General features: G+C 40.1%; 1 protein-coding gene across 1 annotated transcript in view; it reads left to right on the top strand.

The window, feature by feature from the left end:
• ITGA8 (integrin subunit alpha 8) overlaps positions 1–23,797 on the top strand; it is a 171,830-nt gene that overhangs the window by 76,010 nt on the left and 72,023 nt on the right. The window contains exons 14-15 of the mRNA XM_055332378.1: positions 19,517–19,562; positions 21,562–21,669. Of these exons, the coding sequence (XP_055188353.1) occupies positions 19,517–19,562; positions 21,562–21,669 (154 nt within the window). The remainder of the gene's footprint in view (positions 1–19,516; positions 19,563–21,561; positions 21,670–23,797) is intronic.

The raw sequence follows: 23,797 nt of genomic DNA, 5'->3' as shown, positions 1-23,797 counted from the left end.
TAAGCTTGATAAGTTTATGTAACCACCACAAGCCTCAGTCCTCATTGGTAAAATGGTTATACAATGCCTAATAGTTTCTCCTTTAAATGGGGGTTGTGGATGTTAATTTAGATAACATGTATAAAGCAGTTAGCACTGTGAACACCTAGTAGCAATTATTAAATATTAGTTATAAATGACACATTGATACTATTTTGACATAATCCATGCCTTTAAGAAACAATGCAATCAAGGAGATAAAAGCATTCAACAATTAACTGTAGTATATGACAGCATATGATAAGAATTGTAAGAGGTAAAATAGTAATAATAATAATGAGTTAAAAAGAGAAGTTTCTTCTAGCTAAGGTGTTAAAGAAAGCTTCATGGGGGGAGTTATGGTTAAGAAAGGTCTTAAATACAGGTATAATTTTAAGTGGTTATAAGGAGGCAGCATTGCAGCAGAGGAACACAGCATGAGAAAGACTCAATATTGGAAGTGACTTGGCTCAAATTGATACCAACTATCAATTTACTCCAATTGGAGCATAAATGTTTGTGTTTTGTTTTGTTTTTGTATATTTTTTATTGGAGTTTGATTTGCCAACATATAACACCCAGTGCTCATTCTATCAGGTGCCCCCCTCAGTGCCCATAAGTCAATCGGAGAAGGACAATCATATGGTTTCACTCATATGGGGAATATAAAAAATAGTGAAAGGGATTATAGGGGAAGGGAAAGAAAATGAGTGGGAAAAATCAGAGAGGGTGACAAAGCACGAGATGGGAGCATAAATGGAGAGATTCAATGATGAGTAAATTTGGGGCAGATAATGAAGAGGCTTAAATAGCATATCAAATTATTGGTATTTTATTAGGAAAATAATGGAAGAAGAGATTCTATTTCAATATGACACTTTTACTTCAGTCTTTAGCAATGAGCAGAATGAGCTGTAATGAAAAAGAAACTTGAGGGCAAAAGCCATTAAAGTATCCCGGGTGAAAGCAGTACACCGACCCAGGTGAGTATGGCAGTAATGCCAGTGCAGCCTGGATGTGAGTGGGAATAAGACGACTCAGCCACCTTCAACTTTCTTTTGCATTCCCACAAGCAATGAATGAAAGCTCCTACAGTTTCACAATCTCACCACCATTTGATACTATCAGTGACCTGAATTTGGGCCTTCCTAACAGGTGCATATCATTACATAGGCTCATTTGCCATCTGTATATCTTCTTTGGTGAGGTGTCTATTAAGGTCTTTGACTCATTTTTTAATGGGGCTGTTTTCTTATTATTAAGTTTGAAGTGTTCTTTGTCTTTTTCAGATAACATCCTTTATCAGACGTATCTTTTGCAAATATTTTTTCCAGTTTGTGGCTTATCTTCTCATTCTCTGGACATTGTTTTTCATGGAGCAGAAATTTTTAATTTTTAATTTTCAATTCTTCCTTTCATGGATCATGCCTTTCATGTTGTATCTAAAAAGTCATCACCATACCCCAGGTCATCTATGGGCTTTCTTCTATGTTACCTAGAAGTTTTGTAGTTTGTGTTATACATGTAAATTTCTGATCTGTTTTGACTTAATTTTTGTGAAAAGTGTAAATAGATTATTACTGTTGAAGAGATTATCTTTTCTCCATTATATTACCTTTGCACCTATGTCAAAGATCAGTTGACCATATTCATATGCGTGTATTTCTGGGTTCTCAATTCTTCTCCATTATTTGTTTATCCTTTCACCAACACCATACCGTCTTGATTACAGATTTATAGTAAGTCTTCAAGTAGAGCAGTGTCAGTTCTCCAACTTTGTTCTCCTTCAATATTGTATTGGCTATTTTGCATCTTTTGCTCATCAAAATGCATTTTAGATTCTGTTTGTTGATAGCCACAAAATGACTTCCTGAGAACTGGACTGGGATTGCACTGAATCTATAGAGCAATGACATCTTAACAGTATTGAGTTTTCCTACCCATAAACATGGGATATGGCTCCATTTATTTAGTTCTTTGATATCTTTCATCAGAGGTTTGTTTTTTAGCTTTCCTCAAATAGAGTTGTACATATTTTGTTAGATTTATTTGTAAATATTCCATTTTGGGAAGGAGGATGGTAATGTAAATGGTATTTGTGCTTTTAATGTCAAATTCTACTTATTCATTGCTGGTATATGAGACAATGATTGACTCTTGTATATTCTCTTTGTATCCTGCAACCTTGCTATATCTAGTCTCAGGAGTTCATTTGCTTATTCTTTTGGATTTTATACTTAGATGATCATATCATCTGTGAACAAGATAGTTTTATTCTTCTATTCCCAATCCATATACCTTTAATTTCCTTGTCTAATTCCATTAGCTAGGACTTACTATTTTTTTAAGATTTTATTTCTTTGAGATAGAGAGCTAGTGAGAGAGAGAGAGAGAGAGAGAGAGAGAGAATGAACAGGGGGAGGAGAGAAGGAAAGGGAGAAGCAGGCTCTTCACTAAACAGAGAGCCTGACATGGGGCTCGATCCCAGGACCCTGGGATCATGACCTGAGCTGAAGTCAGATGCTTAACCCACTGAGCCACCCAGGCACCCCTAGCTAGGACTTCTGTTATGATCTTAGAAAGCAGTGGTGAGAGGGGACATCATTGTCTTATTCCTAATCTTAATGAAAAAGCTTCAAAGTTCTTACCATTAAGTATAATATTAGCTGTATGGTTTTTTTTTTAATGGTTTTTTTTAATAAATTAATTTTTATTGGTGTTCAATTTACCAACATACAGAATAACACCCAGTGCTCATCCCGTCAAGTGTACCCCTCAGTGCCCGTCACCCATTCCCCCCCACCCCCCGCCCTCCTCCCCCTCCACCACCCCTAGTTCATTTCCCAGAGTTAGAAGTCTTTATGTTCTGTCTCCCTTTCTGATATTTCTCACACATTTCTTCTCCCTTCCCTTATATTCCCTTTCACTATTATTCATATTCCCCAAATGAATGAGAACATACACTGTTCCTTCTCCGGTTACTGTGGCCAAGTTCAAAAAGGGTGTTGCCTGAGTTCTCCTCTGGGATTTTGATGGAATCTTGTCTCACATTTAGATCTTTCATCTATTTTGAGTTTATCTTTGTGTATGGTGCAAGAGAGTGGTCCAGTTTCATTCTTCTGCATGTGGATGTCCAATTTTCCCAGCACCATTTATTGAAGAGACTTTTTCTTCCAGTGGATCGTCTTTCCTCCTTTATCGTATATTAGTTGACCATAAAGTTCAGGGTCCACTTCTGGGTTCTCTGTTCTGTTCCATTGATCTATATGTCTGTTTTTGTGCCAGTACCACACTGTCTTGATGACCACAGCTTTGTAGTACAACCTGAAATCTGGCATTGTGATGCCCCCAGATATGGTTTTCTTTTTTAAAATTCCCCTGGCTGTTTGGGGTCTTTTCTGATTCCACACAAATCTTAAAATAATTTGTTCTAAGTCTCTGAAGAAAGTCCATGGTATTTTGATAGGGATTGCATTATACGTGTAAATTGCCCTGGGTAACATTGACATTTTCACAATATTAATTCTGCCAATCCATGAGCATGGAATATTTTTCCATCTCTTTGTGTCTTCCTCAATTTCTTTCAGAAGTGTTCTATAGTTTTTAGGGTATATTTTGAGAACCATTTGAATGGTAAATGGTTCTCCAACCTTTTATTTTCAGGTTGTAGGTTTCCTTCTGTCTAAAATGAGTCTCTTGTAGACAGCAAATAGATGGGTCCTGCTTTTTTATCCAGTCTGAAACCCTGCGCCTTTTGATGGGGTCATTAAGCCCATTCACGTTCAGAGTTACTATTGACAGATATGAGTTTAGTGTCATCATGATATCTACTTAGTCCTTGTTTTTGTGGATTGTTCCACTGAACTTCTTCTTAAAGGGGTGTTTTAAGAGTCCCCCTTAAAATTTCTTGCAGAGCTGGTTTGGAGGTCACATATTCTTTCAGTTCCTGCCTGTCTTGGAAGCTCTTTATCTCTCCTTCCATTTTGAATGAGAGCCTTGCTGGATATTCTTGGTTGCATGTTCTTCTCATTTAGGACCCTGAATATATCCTGCCAGCCCTTTCTGGCCTGCCAGGTCTCTCTGGAGAGGTCTGCTGTTACCCTAATATTCCTCCCCATGAAAGTCAGGGACTTCTTGTCTCTTGCTGCTTTAAGGATCTTCTCTTTATCTTTGGAATTTGCAAGCTTCACTATTAGATGTCGAGGTGTTGAACGGTTTTTATTGATTTTAGGGGGGGATCTCTCTATTTCCTGGATCTGAATGCCTGTTTCCCTTCCCAGATTGGGAAAGTTTTCAGCTAGGATTTGTTCAAATACATATTCTGGCCCTCTGGCCCTTTCGGCGCCCTCGGGAACCCCAATTAAACGTAGGTTTTTCTTCCTTAGACTGTCATTTATTTGCCTTAATCTGTCTTCATGGTCCCTTAATTGTCTGTCTCTTTTTTCCTCAGTTTCCCTCTTTGCCATTAACTTGTCTTCTATGTCACTCACTCGTTCTTCCACCTCGTTAACCCTCGTTGTTAGGACTTCTAGTTTGGATTGCATCTCATTCAATTGATTTTTAATTTCTGCCTGATTGGATCTAAATTCTGCAGTCATGAAGTCTCGTGAGTCCTTAATGCTTTTTTCTAGAGCCACCAGTAGCTGTAGAATAGTGCTTCTGAATTGGCTTTCTGACATTGAAGTGTAATCCAGATTTTGTAACTCTGTGGGAGAGAGGGCTGTTTCTGATTCTTTCTTTTGAGGTGAGGTTTTCCTTCTAGTCATTTTGCTCAGTGCGGAGTGGCCAAAAACAAGTTGTATTGGAACACGGGGGAGTATCACTGGTCCGTCCAGCTGGTCTTCTGGGGGAGGGGCCTGCTGTGCTGATTTTCAGGTGTTAGCACTTGGGGGAGCTGCTCTGCCCCTGCCTGCTGCAGGGCTCAGCGGGGGTTGTTTACCCCGTGGGGCCCCAGGAGGAACAGCCGCAGTTGCTATGGCAACTCTGGAAGCCTGGATTCAGCCTCCGCAGGAACTACGGGGCTCGGGGCTCTCGGTTCTCCGAGGCAGCGGGGGGCCGCTGATCTGCTCAGCTCGCGGCAGGAGCGTCCTTCCTGTCCTGGGCCCTCCCGGCCTCTGCCTGTCCCGGGGGAGGCCGGATCCTGGGCTGTGTCCCGGCGCCCTGTGCTCCGGGGCCTGCGCTGTGGGATTCGCGCTCCCGCCCCGCAGCTCCCTCCCTGGAGCCGCTCCCGAGCCCCTCCGAGCTGCTCCGGTGGGTCCCGCCGTGCGCGCTGCAGCCCTTAGGGAGCTCGGCGCACTCCCCTGCGCTCGCAGGTGTCGTAGTGTCCCAGGGAGCCTGAGGGCATCCCCGCACTCCTGTGTCCTGCTCCAACTCCCTGCGAGCACCTTTCCGCCCAGGAAGGTTGGTGCAGCTCCTGCTTCTCCGGGACGGGGCTCTCCTGTCCTGGGGACACTCGCCCCGGCCTCAGCCCAGCTTCTCGCGGGGCCCCTCCCCCTCGGAGGCCTTTTGTTCCTTTATTTCTTTTTCCCCGTCTTCCTACCTTGATAGAAGCGCGGACTCTTCTCACTGTAGCATTCCAGCTGGTCTCTCTTTACATCTCAGGCCGAATTCGTAAATTTTCAGGATTGTTTGAAGGTTATCTAAGTAATTTGGTGGGGACAGGTGATTTGGGGACCCTGCTCTTCCGCCATCTTAGCTGTATGGTTTTTGTAGATATTATTTATAAAGTTGAGGAAGTTCTCTATTACTAGTTTACTAAGAGTTTCCATCAAGAATAAGTGTAGGATATTGTTGAATTCTTTTTCTGCATCTATTGATATGATCATGTGATTTTTTTTCTTCTGTAGCTTTTAGATGTAATGGATTACATTAATTGATTTTCAGATGTTGAACTAGACTTGCATACCTAAATCATACTTGATTGTGGTGTATAATTCTTTTTATATATTGTTGGATTCAATATACAAATATTTTGAAGATTTCTGCATGAGAGGTATTGACCTATAGTTTTGGTTTTTTTTAAATTTGTATTGTCTTTGTCTCGTTTTGATAGTAGGATAATGCTGGTATCATAGGATGAGTTAAGGCTTATTCCCTCTATTGTATCTTCTGGAAGAGAACGTAGATAATTTGTATAATTTCTTTCTTAAATCTTTGATAGAATTCACAAGTGAACTCATCTGGACTTTGTGCTTACTGTTTTGGAAGGTTATTAATTGTCAATTTATTTAGTAGATACGGGCCTACTCCAATTACCTCTTTCTTCTTGAGTTAGTTTTGGCAGATTGTGTCTTTCAAGAAATTGGTCCATTTCACTTACATTATCAAATTTATGGGCTTAGAGTTATATTCCTTTATTATTCCTTTAATGTCTATGGTATCTGTCATAACATCCCTTCTTTCATTTATCTTATTAGTAATGTGTGTTCTCTCTACTTTTGTCTTATTTAGCCTGGCTAGAGGGTTATTGGTTATATTGATCTTTTCAAAGACCTAGCTTATAGCTTTGTTGATTTTCCTTTGATTTTATATTTTAAATTACATTGATTTCTGATCTAATTATTATTTCTTTTCTTCTGCTTACTTTGGATTTAACTTGCTCCGCTTTTTCTACTTTCCTAAGGGAGAAGCTTAGTTTACTTATATCTTTCTCCTTTTCTAATTTATGTATTTGATGGTATAAATTACCCCCTAGGCACTGCTTTCACTACATCCCACAAATTTTGGTAAGTTGCATTTTCATTTGCATTTAACTTAAAATATTAATTTGTCTCGGGTTTTCTGCTTTGAGCCATGTGTTGTTTAGAAGTATGTCATTTAATCTCCTAATACTTTGGGATTTTCCAGATATCTGTTATTGATTTCTAGTTTAATTCCATTGTGGTCTGAGACCAAACATTGTATGATTTCTAGTCTTTCAAAATTTGTTAGAGTGTGTTTCATGCCCAGACTATGGTCTATCTTGGTGAACGTTCCATATGAGCTTGAGAAGATTGTGCTTTCCATTGTTCTTAGATGAAGCAGTCTATGGATATCAATTATATCCAGTTGATTGGTGATGTTGAGTTCAATTATGTCCCCATTGATTTTTGCCTGCTGGATCTGTTCATTTCTGATAGAGAGGTGTTGAAGTCTCCAACCATAATAGGGGATTAATCTATTTCTCCTTGCATTTTTGTTAGCTTTTGCCTAACACTCTGTTGTTAGGCACAGACACGTTAAGGATCATCATGTCTTATTGGAGAATTGGCTCCCTTAACATTATGTAATGCCCCCTCTTTATTTCCGATAACTTGCCTCTTAGTCTGAAGTCTGCTATGTCTGAAACTAATATGGCTACTCCTGTTGTCTTTTGATCACTGTTACCATGGTATCATTCTCCATCCACTTACTTGTATCCTATATGTGTCTTTATATTTAAAGTGTGTGCCTTACAAACAACATAAAGTTGGGTCTTGATTTTTTTGTCCATTCTGACAATATCTATAATTTAATTGGTGTATTTAGACCACTGAAGTTCCAAGTGATTGTTGATATAATTAGATTCAGTTCTATTATATTTGTTAGTACTTTCCATTGTTGCCTTTGTTCTTTATACTTATTTTTGTCTTTCACTCTTTTTTCTGCCTGGTATTGACTATTTTATGTGATTCTGTATTTTTCTCCATACTTAGGATATACTTCTTTTTAACTTTTATTAAGCAGTTGGCCCAGGGTTTGCAGTATACTTTTACAACGAATCCCATCCCACTTTCAAATAACACTGTAGCACTTCACATGTAATGTAGCACCTTAGAAACAACAAAAGAACCCTAATTCTTCCTTTCCATTCTTTGTATTAATGTTGCCATATAGTTATTTGATACACACACACAGACACACACAGTATGTGTAAATAAAATGTACGTACATAATAAGGTAAGTTATATATATACATAGTCAAATACAGTGTTGCTATTGTCATTTTGCTGTTACATGTTAGATCAACTTAGGATAAGAGAAGTAAGATTTTTTTATTTTACTTTCACTTACTCCTTCTCTTGCTCTTCATTTCTTGTTTTTTAAAGTTAAAATATTTTTCCAGTTTTATTGAAATATAATTTGCATATGTTACTATGTAAGTTTAAGGGGTCTAGCATATGGATTGATATACATATCATATATATTGTATATATATATTGTTGCTCTTCATTTCATTATATGGATCCAAGTTTCTGATTTACATCATTTCCCTCTTTAGAAGAACTTCTTTTTAACATATTTTGAAAGCAGAATTATTGTCAATAAATTCCCTCAGTTTTTGTTTGCCTTGAGAAGGCCGTTTTCCTTCACTTTTGAAGGGTAATTTTTCAGGGTAAAAAAAATCCAGGGTTTTTTTCTCTTAACATTTCAAATATTTTACTTCATTTTCTTCTTGTTTGCATGGTTTCTGGAGAAAAGTTGGATGTAATGCTATCTTTTCTCCTCTATAAATAAGATATTTTCCCCTCTGGCTTCTTTCAGAATTATTTTATTTTTCTTTCTTTTTTTCTTTCTGTAGCTTGAAAATGATATGCATAGGTGTAGTTATTTTGCCATTTATCTGTTTTAGTGTTCTCTGAGCCTCCTGCATCTTTGGTTTGGCATCTGACATTAATTTTAAGAAAATATTCATCATTATTATTTTAACATTTCTTCTGTTTCTTTTTTTTCTCTCTTTCTGTATTCCCATTATGCATATGTTACATCTTTTGTAGTTGTCCCACAGCCTTTGGATATTCTGTTCTGTTTTTTTCCAATCTACTTTCTCTTTGCTTTTCAGTTTGGAAGGTTCCTATTGATATACCCTCTAGCTTAGATATCTTTCCTCTACTGTGTACAGGTTACTAATAAGTACATCAGAGACATTCTTCATTTCTGTTACAGAGTTTCTGATCTCTATAATTTATTTTTGGTTCTTAGAATTTCCATCTTTCTGCTTACCTTGAGCATCTGTTCTTATAGGCTGTATTTTATCCTTTAGAACCCTTAGCATATTAATCATAATTGTTTTAAATTCTAAGTCTTGTAATTCCAACATCCCTGCCATGTAGGAGTCTGGTTTTAAGGCTTGCTCTCTCTTTCTCTTCCTACTATATTTTTTTTGCCTTTTAGTCATGTCTTGTAATATTCTTATAACTAGGCATGGTATACTGAATAAAAGGAACTGCCATAAATAGGCCTTGGGAATAGAGTGGTAGGCACTGGGGGAGGGGAAGTGTTTTATAATCCTATGAGTAGGTCTGTCTTTTAGTGAGCCTGTGCTCTGGACTATAAACTTACACATGCTTCTTAGTCTTCTTCTTTATGGTAGGCAGGATGTCAAAAGTGGGCTAGAGTCAGTATTTCCCTTCCCCTGGGTCAGTTAGAACCTGGTAGAGACCCACGAGGTAAAACTCACAAATGCATACCTTCCATGACCAGATCCTATGGAGTTGTTAATCCCCAGAGTCATCCACACTGAGCCTCCAGCAGTTCAACTGCTGCTCAGGTTTCGGGATCCAGCACTAGATCCCTTGGAGATTGCCACTCCAACAAGTGGTCCACTGTATTTGCCTGTCAGTTGCTCCAGTCTGGGGGCAGCAGTTTGCCGTGTTACCTCACTCCTCTTATGGATCTAGGAAGAGCTGTTGGTTTTTTCAGTTTGCTCAGCTTTTTACTTGTTGTGAAGATGGAGAGGTGACTTCCAAGCTTTCTGTGTGCTGGACCAGAAACGCACATCTGTCAGTTTAAGTTTGAACTAATCCCCTTCTAAATACTCAATCATAGAATCTGGCTTCTCTACGAAACCCAAGGCAACAGTAAATATGACAGGATATCGTTTATACTTGATCTTACTTGTAAAGATGTACTTAATAAAAACACAATGCCTTGCCACGGTTCCTTTAATGGGTGAGGGGCAGGATGTGGAGGAGTGAGAGGAAGTTCTCCTGGACTTAGAACCTCTGCATTATTTCTGACCTTCCACTGCATATGCTTGCTAAAAGTCATTTTTAATTTATTAATATGTAATTTAAAAGCCATATTTTAGAGCAATTCACTTGAGACATCCCTTCTGCCATTGTACACCCTGGACATTTTCCCAGGAGTTCACTTCCTACTTTTGAACTCAGTTCAAATGTCACTTCCTTAGGAAGTCTTCCCTGACTCTTGTCCTTTCTCTCACAACACTTACCTCAGATTGAAATTACACATTTGTGTGATTATTTAATAAATATCTATTTCACCCCACTAGACCGGACACTGTATTAGGTGAGGGCAAGCGCTGGATTTGGTTTTGCTCACTATGGAATCGCTTGTGCCCAAAGTAATAGCTGGCACTAAAGACACCTAGTAAATATGTGTAGAATAAGTGAACGTAAATGAATGATTGAATGAATGAATGAATGAATGAATGAATGAATTTCCTCACAGCCACATACCTAGGCAGATAAACTGTTGTTGCTCTCCTCTCTTTTTACCTGGTCACTATCTTCCAGCTCTACTTAAATCCAGTAAGCTATTTTATTCCTGTGCAGAATGAGAATGGAAATGTAAGCAGAGGTGATGATGCCCTTTAAAATAAACTTTGACATCTTCTCCTGGGATCATAAGAAGCTCTATTCAAGTGATGCAAGCAGAGCCCTTAACCCTAGTAGAACACTTGACCCTAGCTCTGTATTCACTGGACATTTAAATGTCAATTGCTGTTCAAACTGCTAAGCCAGGAGGCCGAACAGCCAGTGTGATAGAAACATCACCAAACTGGAGCCAGGAGACCCATATTCTCACTTTTTCAGCCATCATTATCATCTCTAAAGCCTCAGATGTACCACTTACATCTCCTGACCTCAGCTTCTTCACCCCTCAAGACTGTTGTAAAGGCAGTTTGGAAACTATAAAGAACTCTACATAGTCAATTGTTGTAATTTCTTAACACCACACATCAAATGGAGGTGGGAAGGTTCAGAATCTAGCTATAAGGCAGAGGTCCAAGCTCTTTGAGCCAGATCTGTGCCTTAACATGATGACTCAGGTAATTCTTGCCACAAACTTCCTACAAGAGAAGGGATGAGACATTTTCAAAATAACTAACATAACCAAAATCCTTCTCAGTACTTCATCTTGCAAACATTGTTCATGTAATGCTCTTCTTTCTATATGGCCATGATTTTTATTTTCTTACTGATGTTATTAATAGCTGGTTTCCAAAAAACTACCAACCCAAACAGAAATTTATGAGAGCACAAGCATACAATAGAAAGCTCGGGGTCGAGGCACCTGGGTGGCTCAGTTAAGTGCCTGCCTTCAGCTAGGCTCAGGTCATGATCCCAGGGTCCTGGATCCAGCCTATCATGTTCCCTGTTCAGCAGGGAGTCTGCTTCTCCCTCTGCATTGCCCCCCATGCTTATGCGCGCTCTCTCTCTAATAAATAAAATTTTAAAAAAGAAAAGGAAAAAGAAAAGGAATGAAAGCAAGCAAGCAACCAACCAACCAAGCAAGCTAGCTAGCTCAGGGTCTGGCCAGCCCTCAGGCTAAATTTTGAGGTAGGTGAAGCTCACTGGGGCAATACTCAGCCCCTCTCATCCCCAGCTTCCTTTTCTTTCTGTCCCGGATGACTCCTCTATGCCAGCTGCAGAAAGACACTCCTTTTCTCAGATGTGTGGTGAGGAAAGACCTAAGATACTTATTCTTATCTGGACATTAGTGACTTGGGGAAGTAGGTGACACCTAGGAGCTCTGATCTGGGGTAGGGGTGGGGACATAATGGCCGAGTTTTTTACAAGCCCCCTTGGAGAGTTGGCTGATAGACTGAAATGCCTCAAGGAAAGGGAGTGTATCTACTCACCCTCTGCTGAACCTTTGGTGGCTAGGGCAGAATTCGGCTCATGGTGGGTGTTCAATAAGGAGCCTGAATGTGGGAACCACTGCATAAATGTTCTTCTCTTCCTCTCCTGCTTCCCTTGCAACTCTATCAGTGTGTATCTTCGTGTATCAGTCTGCCATGGCTGCCATTACAAAGTACCTCATGCTGGGTGGTTCAAACAGTAGCAATTATCTCCTCAGGGTTCTGGAGGCTACAAGTCCAAGATCAAGATATGGGTAGGGCTCATTTCTTCTGAGGCCTCTCTCCTTGGCTTTTAGAAGGCCAGTTTCTCCTTGTGTCCTCACATGGTCTTCCCTTTCAGAGTGTCTCTGCTGGTCCTATTAGATTAGGGCCCACCCTCATGACCTCATGTTAACTTAATTACTTCCTTAAAGGCCCTTTAAAGTCACATTCTGAATTACTGGAGGTTAGGGCTTCAACATATAAACTCTGGGGGAGGGGACACAATTCAGTCCCTGACACTTTAGCAGACTCATAAAGTCCCACAAGGTTTTAATCCTAGGCTTTTATCTGTTAGGCTGGATGTGGGGCAAATGTCTTTGAGATACCAAGCTCCTCTAGGAGACTGTGAAATCATTCCCAGTAGGCAGCCACTTATAAATGGGACCATTCCTAAAGAAACAGAGTTTTCTCCAAGACTTTTAGCAACTGACTGAACAGCACACATGTTGGAAGTGTGGCCACACCAAGGATAAAGTGAAATGCCTTTGATATGGTGACAACAAATGCAACAAGTAAAGCATTAAGCAAACAGCAGAGGGAAAGAGGCAATTCTTGCAGCTGCGGGATGCCAATAACATTTGGAAAACTGTTTTCCTAAGGCAGACTCATCATTTGATATTTCACCCTTATTTTGTGTGGGATTTTTTAAAAAGGAAAATAAACTCTCAGTAAATTAGAATGTTGCAACCTAATACTGCATTCCAGCTCATAAATGTTTTTCTTCAGAGTTCATTTGGAAGCATTTCAGACAGATTGTTAGGATTATTACTTTCTGGGATAAAACCATGCATTTTTTTTCAAGCATTTCTTCCTCAACTCATAACCTTCCTCTCAGTAATATTTTGCATGTTGCAATAAAAAGGCAAGGAAGAAAGGCGGCCTCTATTTTTAGATTAATGCATTTGCCAAACTCAAGTAGACTTATCTAAATGCCTGCTTCCCACAGACACGAGCTGTTTCTCTGGTGCCGAACATTTAAGCCAATTTCATAACCTACTTACAAGTCAACATTGCCATATTTACTCACCATCTTTAACACCATTGTCTTATACATCACCTTCAATCCCACTGCTTCTCTGAAGAGCATCCCCATAGGAAAATAAGCAGACCCCAGGTGGGGTCCAGGTGAACCATCCTGCTGGTTGGGCATCATTCATCTTGAAAACACTGGTATGTGCTGCCTGGACAGTGAGAAGGGCCTGGTGGGGAGGGGAGATACTGTGAACTGTGAGCATCAGTAACATTAAGATGGGAGGCCAGGAGTCTTTGGACGATCTGTTCAGGCAGCTGAGTCATGGAGGTAAGCAGGTCTGATGCCTGAGTCTGGGTAAGCCAGGGAGAAAGCCAGAAACTGGCCATCCTATCATGGAGGCAAGAGAAGAAGCCAACTCTGCAGGAACAAAGCTGACCGACAGTCACAGGGGCATCCGGGACTGTACCAGGGCAGAGAAGGCACAGTCGCGCAGCTCCCACCAATTCTGCAGAACTTGTGGCTTTCTGGAACCACAGGAACCTTGGAGATCTCACCAGACATTTGGCAGAGGAGAGTGACTTGTCCAGAGTCATCAGGAAACGAGTGGCGAAGTGAACTGGAATTTAGCATTCCTGATTTTTACACTCCATTCAGTAATTTTCCAGTTGAAACAAAGCACTGCTTTCAAAGAGGACTTCGAGGATGTTGGAGAGATCCAACAAGTGAATTTACCAATCATAAGTGGCCTGCGAACACATAAAACCATACACATGTGTTTATAGTGACTTTCCCAAAACTGGAAGCAACGCAAGTGTCCACTAGCCAGGGATGGACACTCTGTGAGCCATTCACAAAGTGGAGCAGCTGAGTAAGAAAGAAGAATGAGCTCAAGACACACACAACATGGCAGACGACTCCCTGATGAGAGGGGAAGAAGCCAGACCCAAAAAGCGACATGCTCTATGCTTCCCTCTCTCTGGCGTTCTGGAAAACAGATTAGGGGCCTCCAGGGCAAGGGGCAGGGAGGGTTTGGTGACAGGCAGCAGAGATGACATTTTAGGATGATGGAGCTGTTCTGTATCTTGAGCATGGTGGCAGTCATATGAGCGGATGCATTGAACAAAACTCTTGGAACAGGATACTAAAAGGGATGCAATTTACCGTGTGCAAAATATAGCTTAATTTTAAAAATTTTATTTTAAAAAAAAGATTTTATTGATTTATTCATGAGAGACACAGAGAGAGGGAAAGAGGGAAAGAGATCCCAGGACCCCAGGATCAATCACTGAGCCACTCAGGTGCCCTTATTTTAAAATTTTTTAAAGAGAGAAACAATGGTCCGTAGACGTGCTTCTGGGAAGCAGCCTGGTAAAATAGGAAAGCATGTCAGCCCTGTAGCCAGACTGCCTGGGTTTAAACTTGGCCTTGTTTCCTACTCTGTTTAGCTTCTCTGATCCTCCTTTACCTCATTTTAAAATGGGAATAATTAGAGTATGCACCTCGTGGGATTATTGCAACAAAGGAATTTGTATATTCAGAATGTTTAGAAAGTTAGCTTTTGCCTGACACATCTCTGCAGGATTGTCCCATATGGCCTCAGGACAGATTCCTAGAAGTGCAAATCACAGGTCAAAGGTATGCATTGTCAGACTCACTGGCAAACTACCTTCCAAGAAAATCGTGCCCATTTACCCTCACGCACACAGACAGCATGAGTGCCCAGTCCTTGGCTCTCCACCCAACACTGCCTGCCAAGATTCTTTCATCTCTTCCAGTCAAGAGGTCAAAAATGATAACTCATTGTTCCTCTCATTTGGATCCTTTTACTGACTAATGAGGCTGAACATCTCTCTACATATCTATTGGTCTTAACTATTTATTTTGATGTGCATTTCCTCTTTACAACCTTTATATTAGAATGTTTATAGTTTTATTATTAATTTATATGTGTTTAGTATGAACTAGGGTTAATAATAATTATTTTTTACTACGTTGCAGACATTCTTGTAAGCATTGAAAAATACATTTGGTCAGGCATATAGATTATAAATGTCTTCCTCTGTTTCTTTCATTTCTCCTTGGACCCTGCTTTGATTTTTTGCAGAAGAATTTCACTGTAAAATTCCTTTGTGATTTGTTTTGGTCACATTTGAGGTGGCCTTCTGTCTTGAGTAATCATAATCTTTTTATACAACTATTAGCTGTATGTTCCCGTATTTCTCAAGTTCCTTACAGCAATTCTCATTGGCTAGGATTATTCTAAATTAGTAAATGAGTCTTAATTTCAAAATAGAAAAAGAACCTTCTGATGGCATTTTTGGCTACAGACATAAGCATTAGTACATTTCTCAAAAAAAACGGGAGAGTAGGAAGGAAAAGTAAGAGGGTGGCAGGTAAGAAGGCTTACATCTTGTGAAACGTAGGCTCTCGGCTGGCCAAAGGGACTTCCACTAAAGGACTCTAGGTGATCTTTTAACGCATTTGTGTCACCCCTCTTCCTGCTGCCTCCCCTCCCATCGGCCCCCCTCTCTCTCCTCCAACCACTCCCTCCTGCCCACGTATGCCCATACTCAAACAAAGTTGATGTTTTCACATAGAATTTCTTCCAATTCTAAAATTTCCTTCCTAGGTTAATAAAAATCAGGCCCTGTAGTCTAAGCACCACTTGAAAAGTTTGGCTCTTTTCTTCTTCCTCATTTAGTAATAATAATTTTGGAGAAATAAAATACAGAACGGAGGTGTAATACATCTCCTATGACCTCACATTTTTAGGGTTATTTTTTCTTGCCAACTGATCCTGCGTTCATGCTAATGTTCCCCTTTTTGAATCCTTTAAAGTAGGCAGTTGTTTCATCAAAAGCCGAAAAGAAAATAAACTGTGTCTCGGGCAATGTGAGGTGATAACAAAGAGCTCCAGCATTTGGGGATCAGTTTTAGACTAAGGAGAAAGAACCAATTTTCTTCAAGAAAAAAAGACAGCTGTGTCTTGGATAAAGAAAGGCAAATTTTTTTGTTTTCAGAATCTGCCTTTAAGAAGTTTCTAGAAGAAAGGAAAATAAATATTACATAATGGCATAAGACCTGTTATCTCAGAACAAGAAATAAAGTTTGCAGAGTTATGAATCCAAGTATCAGTACCAAATTACTTTCTCTTCAGGTTATCTTTTAAATTCCTAAGCATGATGGAATTATGCAAATCTTAAAAAGAGTGTGTGCATGCATATATATATATACATGCACACATATATGTGTACATTTAGGTATACATTTATGTATATATGCATGTACATACTTGTATAGATGGGTATTTGTGTGTATACATACATGCGTGTATACATATATACACAAACATCAGTCTGTGTATGAATAAAGATCATATAACTATATATGTATGTATATGTATATGTATATGTATATGGAAACCACATAGTACTTGTTAAAACAAATCACATATTTTGAAAGGGGAAATTGGTTAGGAATATAAATTGGCAGATCAAGTCTCCCCTCTAGAGAGATCTCAGAATTTTAAGCTTCTGAGCATAAATGTTTCTGGCCTTTCCAGCAGGCACACTACCAAGGTGGTGTCTCCAAAGGCAAACATACTTTCCTGGTAGATAACTGTTTTCTTGGCCTCGGAATAACTGTAGCCACATTCTCATGAAGAAAATTGTGGCCTTTTTTGCCAGTTACTTTATGTTCCCAGAGTAGTAAACTTCCCACCCTCAGGCACAGAAACCAAATTTCCTAAAGAAAAAGGCCTCTTGCTCATTATTGTCAGGGGAAGTCTCTCAGCTTCTTGTCTACAATGATCTAGTTATGATGCAGCTTCTATACTGCTTTCTGGAGTGTTCTAGAATTTGGAGCTTCTGTGTGTGTGTGTGTGTGTGTGTGTGTGTGTGTGTGTGCATGCATGCACACTCACATATGGAAAAATCCAGCAGAATTTAACTATGGTTTCCATTAACCTGTGTTAACAATTGGCCCATTTTCTTTCTCTCTTATCTTTAGTACATTATCTTGTTATTACTTATTCTCCAATTTATAAAGCCTCTGTTCCAAATCTGGCCCAGTGCTTGGTACTGTGGATGCAGATTCTTTCTTTCTTCATTTATTTCCATGAAGTATCTGTGATATGCAAGCTTGAAGAAAGATCCCTGCCCTGGAAGAGCTTACAGTCTTTTTTCTTTGCCATTTCCAGAGAAGTCCATTCTTAAAACTCCTCTTTTATAAAAGATCTAATCTTGGTATATTCCTATTTCATCATATTTGGAGCCAAAAACAAAGCACATACATAATTCCTCTCGAATCAGTTTTTGTAATAGAATTCTCTTGTCTGATGTCTCATCAATAGCAGGGATCCATCTGGGGGCCACCAGTCTTGTGTAACTACTGGAGTCCACGGCACACACGGAGAATAGAGTTCACATTTCTTCAAATCAGTAGCTCTTCTTCCTCTGACAGAGCAAAAAAATGCACTGATATGCTGGAAGAGATGAATGTAACAGGAAAAAATAAAAGTGAAAATACTTGAAAAAGCTGAAACTGATATAATTTTAAAAATTGGTAGACTCAGAAACTTTGGCTTCTGGCTTCAAAGACTTGAACTTTGGAAAAGACTCTTTTTCCAAAGCCATAATTATTCAAATTGTCGATTTTCTTAATGCATCTTTTAATCTCACCCAAAAAGAGATGATCTCTTGATCATCTCTTGAAGATGACCTTCATTTGACTTTTTTAAACATTCACATATACACTTTTTTAGACATGGAGCTTTGGAGTCCAGTCTCAAACCTATCATCTGAATCTGATTCTGTGTCTATTAAAACATGAGACATCTCAACTGTGGTTTTAACCTTGAAGATATTTGAGTCCATTTTTTTTTTTTTTGAAGGTCTTAGGTTGGGTTCTTCCAGCACAGACATTAAGACAAGGATTAGAAAGCAAGCAGGTCACATGAGAAATGGTCCAAAGAAACATCGCCAAGGGAGGAGGGTAGAGGGTAGAGGAAGGAAGGTGGTTATGAAGCACATTGACACAGTGGGCAGAGGGAGCTGGGGACATGTGAGACATGGGGAAGAATGCATGCCTCAGGGCTATCCCCTTGGAGGGGTAAGGAAGCGGTCATCCCTGGTTATGGCCTGCTTCCATCCATCATTAGCTGAGGGCTCAGGCCAGGGGCACTTCCGGCCCTCCAAGGGGAATCATGCTTGCAGTCCGATGCTGCTCCTACATCCAGGAAAGGTGGCTGCTGAGGGAATGTGGCTACAAATCATCTTCTTGTGCAAACTCCACTAGACCAATTTCTTGATCGGTTTTCCATATGGACAGGCCAGATAAGTTCCTCTCTCTCTTTTTTTTTTTTTTCATTTTCATTTCTGCTCTGCTAGGATTAACCACTTATGGTCTCAAATGTTTTAAGTCTTCTTCTGTGGCTGTTATTTCTACCAGGTCCAGTTTTCTCACATCTACATCTAAATTTTACTCTGGAGATTCAGCCATCGTCATTTGTATGTTTGGTGGCATTTAACAAGAGTAACCATTATAGATTAGATCTACAGAAACAGACCGCTTTACCCATGTATTAGCCAAGTGCTGTGATCAGTGTGAGTGTTACCCCTCAGACAGCCTAAGATTGTTCTAGTGCCCGGCACTGCTGTAGACCAGCCCCACCTCTCACCTAGTGTGGACTCCAGTGAATTTATAGGTTTGCCCTCTTAAGCCTCAATTTACCTACCTGCAAAATTGTGCAAATAGTAGAGACTTTCTAGTTTCTTGTTAGGAATAATCAAGGTCAACTCTTCAAAAGAATTCCCAGATCAGAGTTAAGTGTTCAACATGTATTATTATCGCTGTTGTTGTTATTTAAGATCATTATAATGACACCAATTATTTCATAAACTACTAATCACTTTGACAAGAGGATACTCACCATCCACACTATTCATAAAGAGCAAGTGGTCATGTCAAAAAGGCAGTCAAAATGTCCCACTTCACGGGTAATGACACCTGCCTCACAGGGTCGTTGGTGGAAGGAATGGGAAAATAAGGTGTGTAACATGCCTGGTACATACAAGCACTGAGCATATGGTTTTTTTCCCTTTCCTTTTCCTTAATGTGCAGGCCTCCAGTGTGGTGGATAAGAGGAATGGTGTTATGATGTATTTTTAAAACATTTCTAGAAAGCTGACATTCCCGAGTCTAGAAGGGATTGAGATCTACTGGTTTGTGTGTCCCACAGAGTTACAGTGCAGTTCCAACATCCTTTCCAGAATGTCTTCAGGAAGGTGCAATTTGCTGCTCCCACTGGATGCGCCTCACTCTACAATCAGCATCTCAGGATGCTCTATATGCTATTTATGATGAGCTTAGATTGTTTCTGTAAAATATGTACATGTGTTCTGAGTTCTTGTCTTTTTTAGATTTAATTGTAGGTGCATTCGGGACAGGAAAAGTAGCTGTTTACAGGTACGTGGCTTGTGGTATGCAAAGGTCCTTCTAACTGTTTCAAATGCATTTCCTTTCTGCCACTAGTTTTACCTTCAAGAGTCTATGCCACCTCTTTATTTTGGAAAACAATTAGATGCTTTTTTTTAAGTCTGGAGGAATCTTTGCTCTCCACTCTTTTCCTTTCTTTCATTTCTCTGCCTTTTTATTCTCATCCTCATGACCAAACTTCTAGTCCCTACTAACATAATGTGAGATTAAGATATGAATCTCAGCAGAATTTAAAACAGGATGCATTCCTTAGATGTTACTAGGTCTGAATTCTTCTCTTTGGTTTGGAAATCCATTGAAATGTGCTTATAGAGAAAGGGTACCAGTGGGAAGAGGTTACTATTTACTCTGGTTTCTATAAATCAGGTGTGGAGACTAAGGAATGGAATGTGCCAGGAATTGATATTCCAAAAGCAAGCATTGAACAACAGTTCATACCTGACAGGTCTGGATTCAAAGCCCTAGCCGTTCCACACACTCACTCATGTGTCATCTTGGGCAAGTTCCTACAATTTTCTAAGCCTCTGATTTTTCATTTGTTAAATGGGGACAACAGTACTTGCTTTAGGAGTTTATTTTTGTGAAGAGGATTAAGTGAGAATCTGCAGGTAAAGTACACAGAATTGTATGTTATAGTAGACAGCTGGTGCTCAAAAATGTTAGATTCTTTTTTCTTCTTAAAAAAATTTTTTTTCTAGGAATTCAGGACACTAGATCGGGATGTCAAAACAAAAGACAGAGAGCAGTCCTGGGTGTTCTGGGCACTGCTAACCTAGCCCCTCCCCCAGAGCAATTCTAAAGTTAGGTTTCCCCAAGTGAGATTTTCACCTTCAACCATCCCAAGGCATACATACACATAGGCTGGTGTAGACCGGCCCCTCACTGCTTCGGGTTATAGAGGATCAGATGAATGAAAAGCTCAAGTATCTAAGGATAAGGCTATGTGTGCAGTGGCCAGAACAATGCTCCACTCAGGGCTGATGAACTCATATTCCAGCTGCTAGGGTCTAACTCCACCATCCAGTCCTCTTTCCTTCCCTCACTCCTTCACAGGGGTCAGACCTACATCACAGTCAGATGCTGGCTGCCAGCCTCCTCCCTCCCAGTTGGGGCCCATGTGGTAATCATGAAACTGTTTCACACACTGGCCCAAAGCACTGCCTCCCCTCCCATCAGAGGAAAAGTTACCCAACTTTTCATGTTGTCATCTGGAGTCCTGGCTCTGAACTCTCCTATCTTGGAACAGAGCTTTAAAAATTGCCCCATCCCCTTCCCCAGTGAGTTACTCACTTGTCTCGTTATGCTCACCTGGGGGGTTAAAATGGAGTTTGCTGCGCATTAGAACCACCTGGAAGGCTTGGTTAACCTTCTGATGCCTGCCTGGCCCCGGCCCCCTGCGGTTTTGATGCACTTCATCTGTGGTGGGGCCCGGGCATATCACCTGTCTGAAAACTCCACGGGTGCATACATCGTGCAGTCAGGATTGAGAACCTCAGCTCTGTGTGAAGTACACAGTGATCTTGCCAACCCACCATGATGTGTTTAGCTAAACCTACAAAGCTTGGATAGGAAATTATCAATCAAAATAAAAAACCATCAACCCAACAGGAAAGAAAATTTGCAAACCTAGAGTACTTACAGGCAGGAGCAAATAGAGGATGATGCATTTCCTCAGACCCAAATGGAGCAGATCCCAGCACAGCACTTCACAGCAATATCCCCAAAATACCTGGAGTCCACTCCATAAACAAAGCAGGTCTGTGAATGCCATTTTGCTTGACAGACCCACAGCATCCTTGATTTGTAGCCATAAGCGACCACACGTGTTTGAAGGTAATTAAGTCTGGAGCCCACCTGTTCACCCAGGAAGGCAAAATCTTGGTACAAAGGCTGGGAATGTTGGCAGAGGCCTCTAGAAGTGGGGTGTCTCTCCCGTGGCTCATTGTAACCCTGTGTCTTCTCCCTGCAGGGCAAGGCCAGTTGTCACTGTAGACGCCCAGCTTTTGCTGCACCCAATGATTATCAATCTGGAAAATAAAACATGCCAGATTCTAGAGTCTCTGTCATCTGTGGCCTGGTGAGTTAGTCTGGTGTTTCTCAAACTCTGATGTGGATTCAAATCACCTGGGCTTCTCGTGGTAATCCAGCTTCTGGGGTAGGGCCTGGGACTTTGTAGTTCTGAGAAACTCCAATCAAGTGTGCATCCAATTTAAGTAACAAAGAGTTAGTCTTTCTGAATGGAGAAGGAAAATGTGAGATCTATATATATACATAGACCTCACACACACACACGCACACACACATATATAGGGAGAGAGAGATAAAATATTACTATATATATTACTATACAATATTACAACATATACAATATATTGCTCTGTCCTACATACACACACACTCACACACTAGAATATTACATAACCCCCCAAAAAGATGAGATCTTGCCATTTGAGGCAACATGAATGGACCTGGAGGGTATCATGCTAAGTCAGACTAGGAAAGACAAATATCATATGATTCTACTCATAAATGGAATCTAAAAAAAAAATTGAATAAACAAAAAGAATCTATATACAGAGAACAAACTAGTGGTTGCCAGAGGGGATGGGGATGGGGGTTGGACAAAATGGGTGAAGGCTAGAGGGAGACACAGTCTCCCAATTATGAAATGAGTAAGTACCAGGAATAAAAGCAGAACATGAGGAACGCAGTCAGTGACATTATAGTAACAATGTAATGGGACAGATGGTAGCTATACTTTGTGGTGACCATAGCATGATGTGTATACTCGTCAAAGCACTAAGTTGTACACCTGAAGCCAATGTAATGTGTCAACTACACTCCGAAATTTTTTTTAAGATAACAATATTCAGAGAGATGGAAGATGTAAGCAGGTATGATGGCTATAATGGCAGCAATATTTCTCAATGTCATAGAAGAAAAGCACAAATACAGAAAGGAAGAAAACTAGAGTATTTCTTGTGTTTCTAATCTGGAGTGGGAGGCATGAATGCACACACATGGTTTTCAATATATAGAGATAGAAAGAAATACAGATATAGACAAAAAACAGTCTTTCAAAAAAAAAGAGAAGGATCTTTTTACATGATGCTGATCTTTTGTTGTTAACTAATCACTTGAGGCTACTTCTCCAATCTATAGGCTCCAGGTAAGAGGAGAAGCATAAGAACATTTGGGGCAATTTCCAATAAAACAAATCGGGGAGATCTCTTTTTGATTCTTGGCATGCTAAAATAAATATTAACCAAAATGAAAATATATGGATACCCCCTCTCAGACATTTTTTTTTAATAGTCAGACTTCAGTTAAGTCACTTGGTTTCCTGCACTGTGAAAACATATGTCAGTTTTATAATTTAGAGTACATAATCAGACAAAAAGTACACATTATTAAAATAGGAATTTTAAGGGCACTTGGATGGCTCAGTCTGTTAAGCGTCTACCTTCTGCTCAGGTCATGATCCCAGGATCCTGAGATCAAGTCTCACATCAGGCTCCCTGCTCATGAGGAGCCTGCTTCTCCCTCTCTCTGCCACTCCCCCTGCTTGTGCTCTCTCTTGCTCTCTTGCTCTCTCTGACAAATAAATAAATAAAATCTTTTTTAAAAAATAGCAATTTTGTGCTCACAACTCTATTGTTGTGACCCTAATCTCATTATCAGGAATATTAGTAGAATTACAGTTCCTTTGGTGGACTGTAGGAGGAAACCATCTATATCTATATCACTTCTCAAAGTGTTGCCTCTCAATCTTGCTGGTCATCTTAAAGGAACTACAAATGGAACTCGATTGTAACACAGCTTGAGAATATGCGACTTTGTTTCTCAATATGGAGGTCCTCAAGAGTCAGAAGTCTGTGGTATTGGGTAATGCCAACAGGGTATATCCTCTAGAAAATCAACAAATCCTCGGGGTGTTTGAGATTTGCCCTCATTTTCCAGAAGGTGTGGTCTAACTCAGACAGTATGTTCAGTTCCAAAGAATGTCAGAATGCAGAACCAACCAGTCTTGACCTAGAGAGCTTAGTTCCAACCAAGCTCAATGTGTTGTTGATGGTCTTTTGACAAGAGTCAAAAGCTTCAAATGCTGGAGTCAAAGCCTTCATGGGTGGAGGTCGAGGGTGGGGGGTGGTGAGGAGGACCCTGAAGAAATGTGGAAAAAAACGTCCTTAGCTGGGTGCTCCCTG

The sequence above is a fragment of the Nyctereutes procyonoides genome, unplaced genomic scaffold (genome assembly GCF_905146905.1).
Source record: "Nyctereutes procyonoides isolate TBG_1078 unplaced genomic scaffold, NYPRO_anot_genome, whole genome shotgun sequence".
NCBI classification, from domain to species: domain Eukaryota; kingdom Metazoa; phylum Chordata; class Mammalia; order Carnivora; family Canidae; genus Nyctereutes; species Nyctereutes procyonoides.
This window is presented reverse-complemented; position numbering and strand designations above follow the sequence as displayed.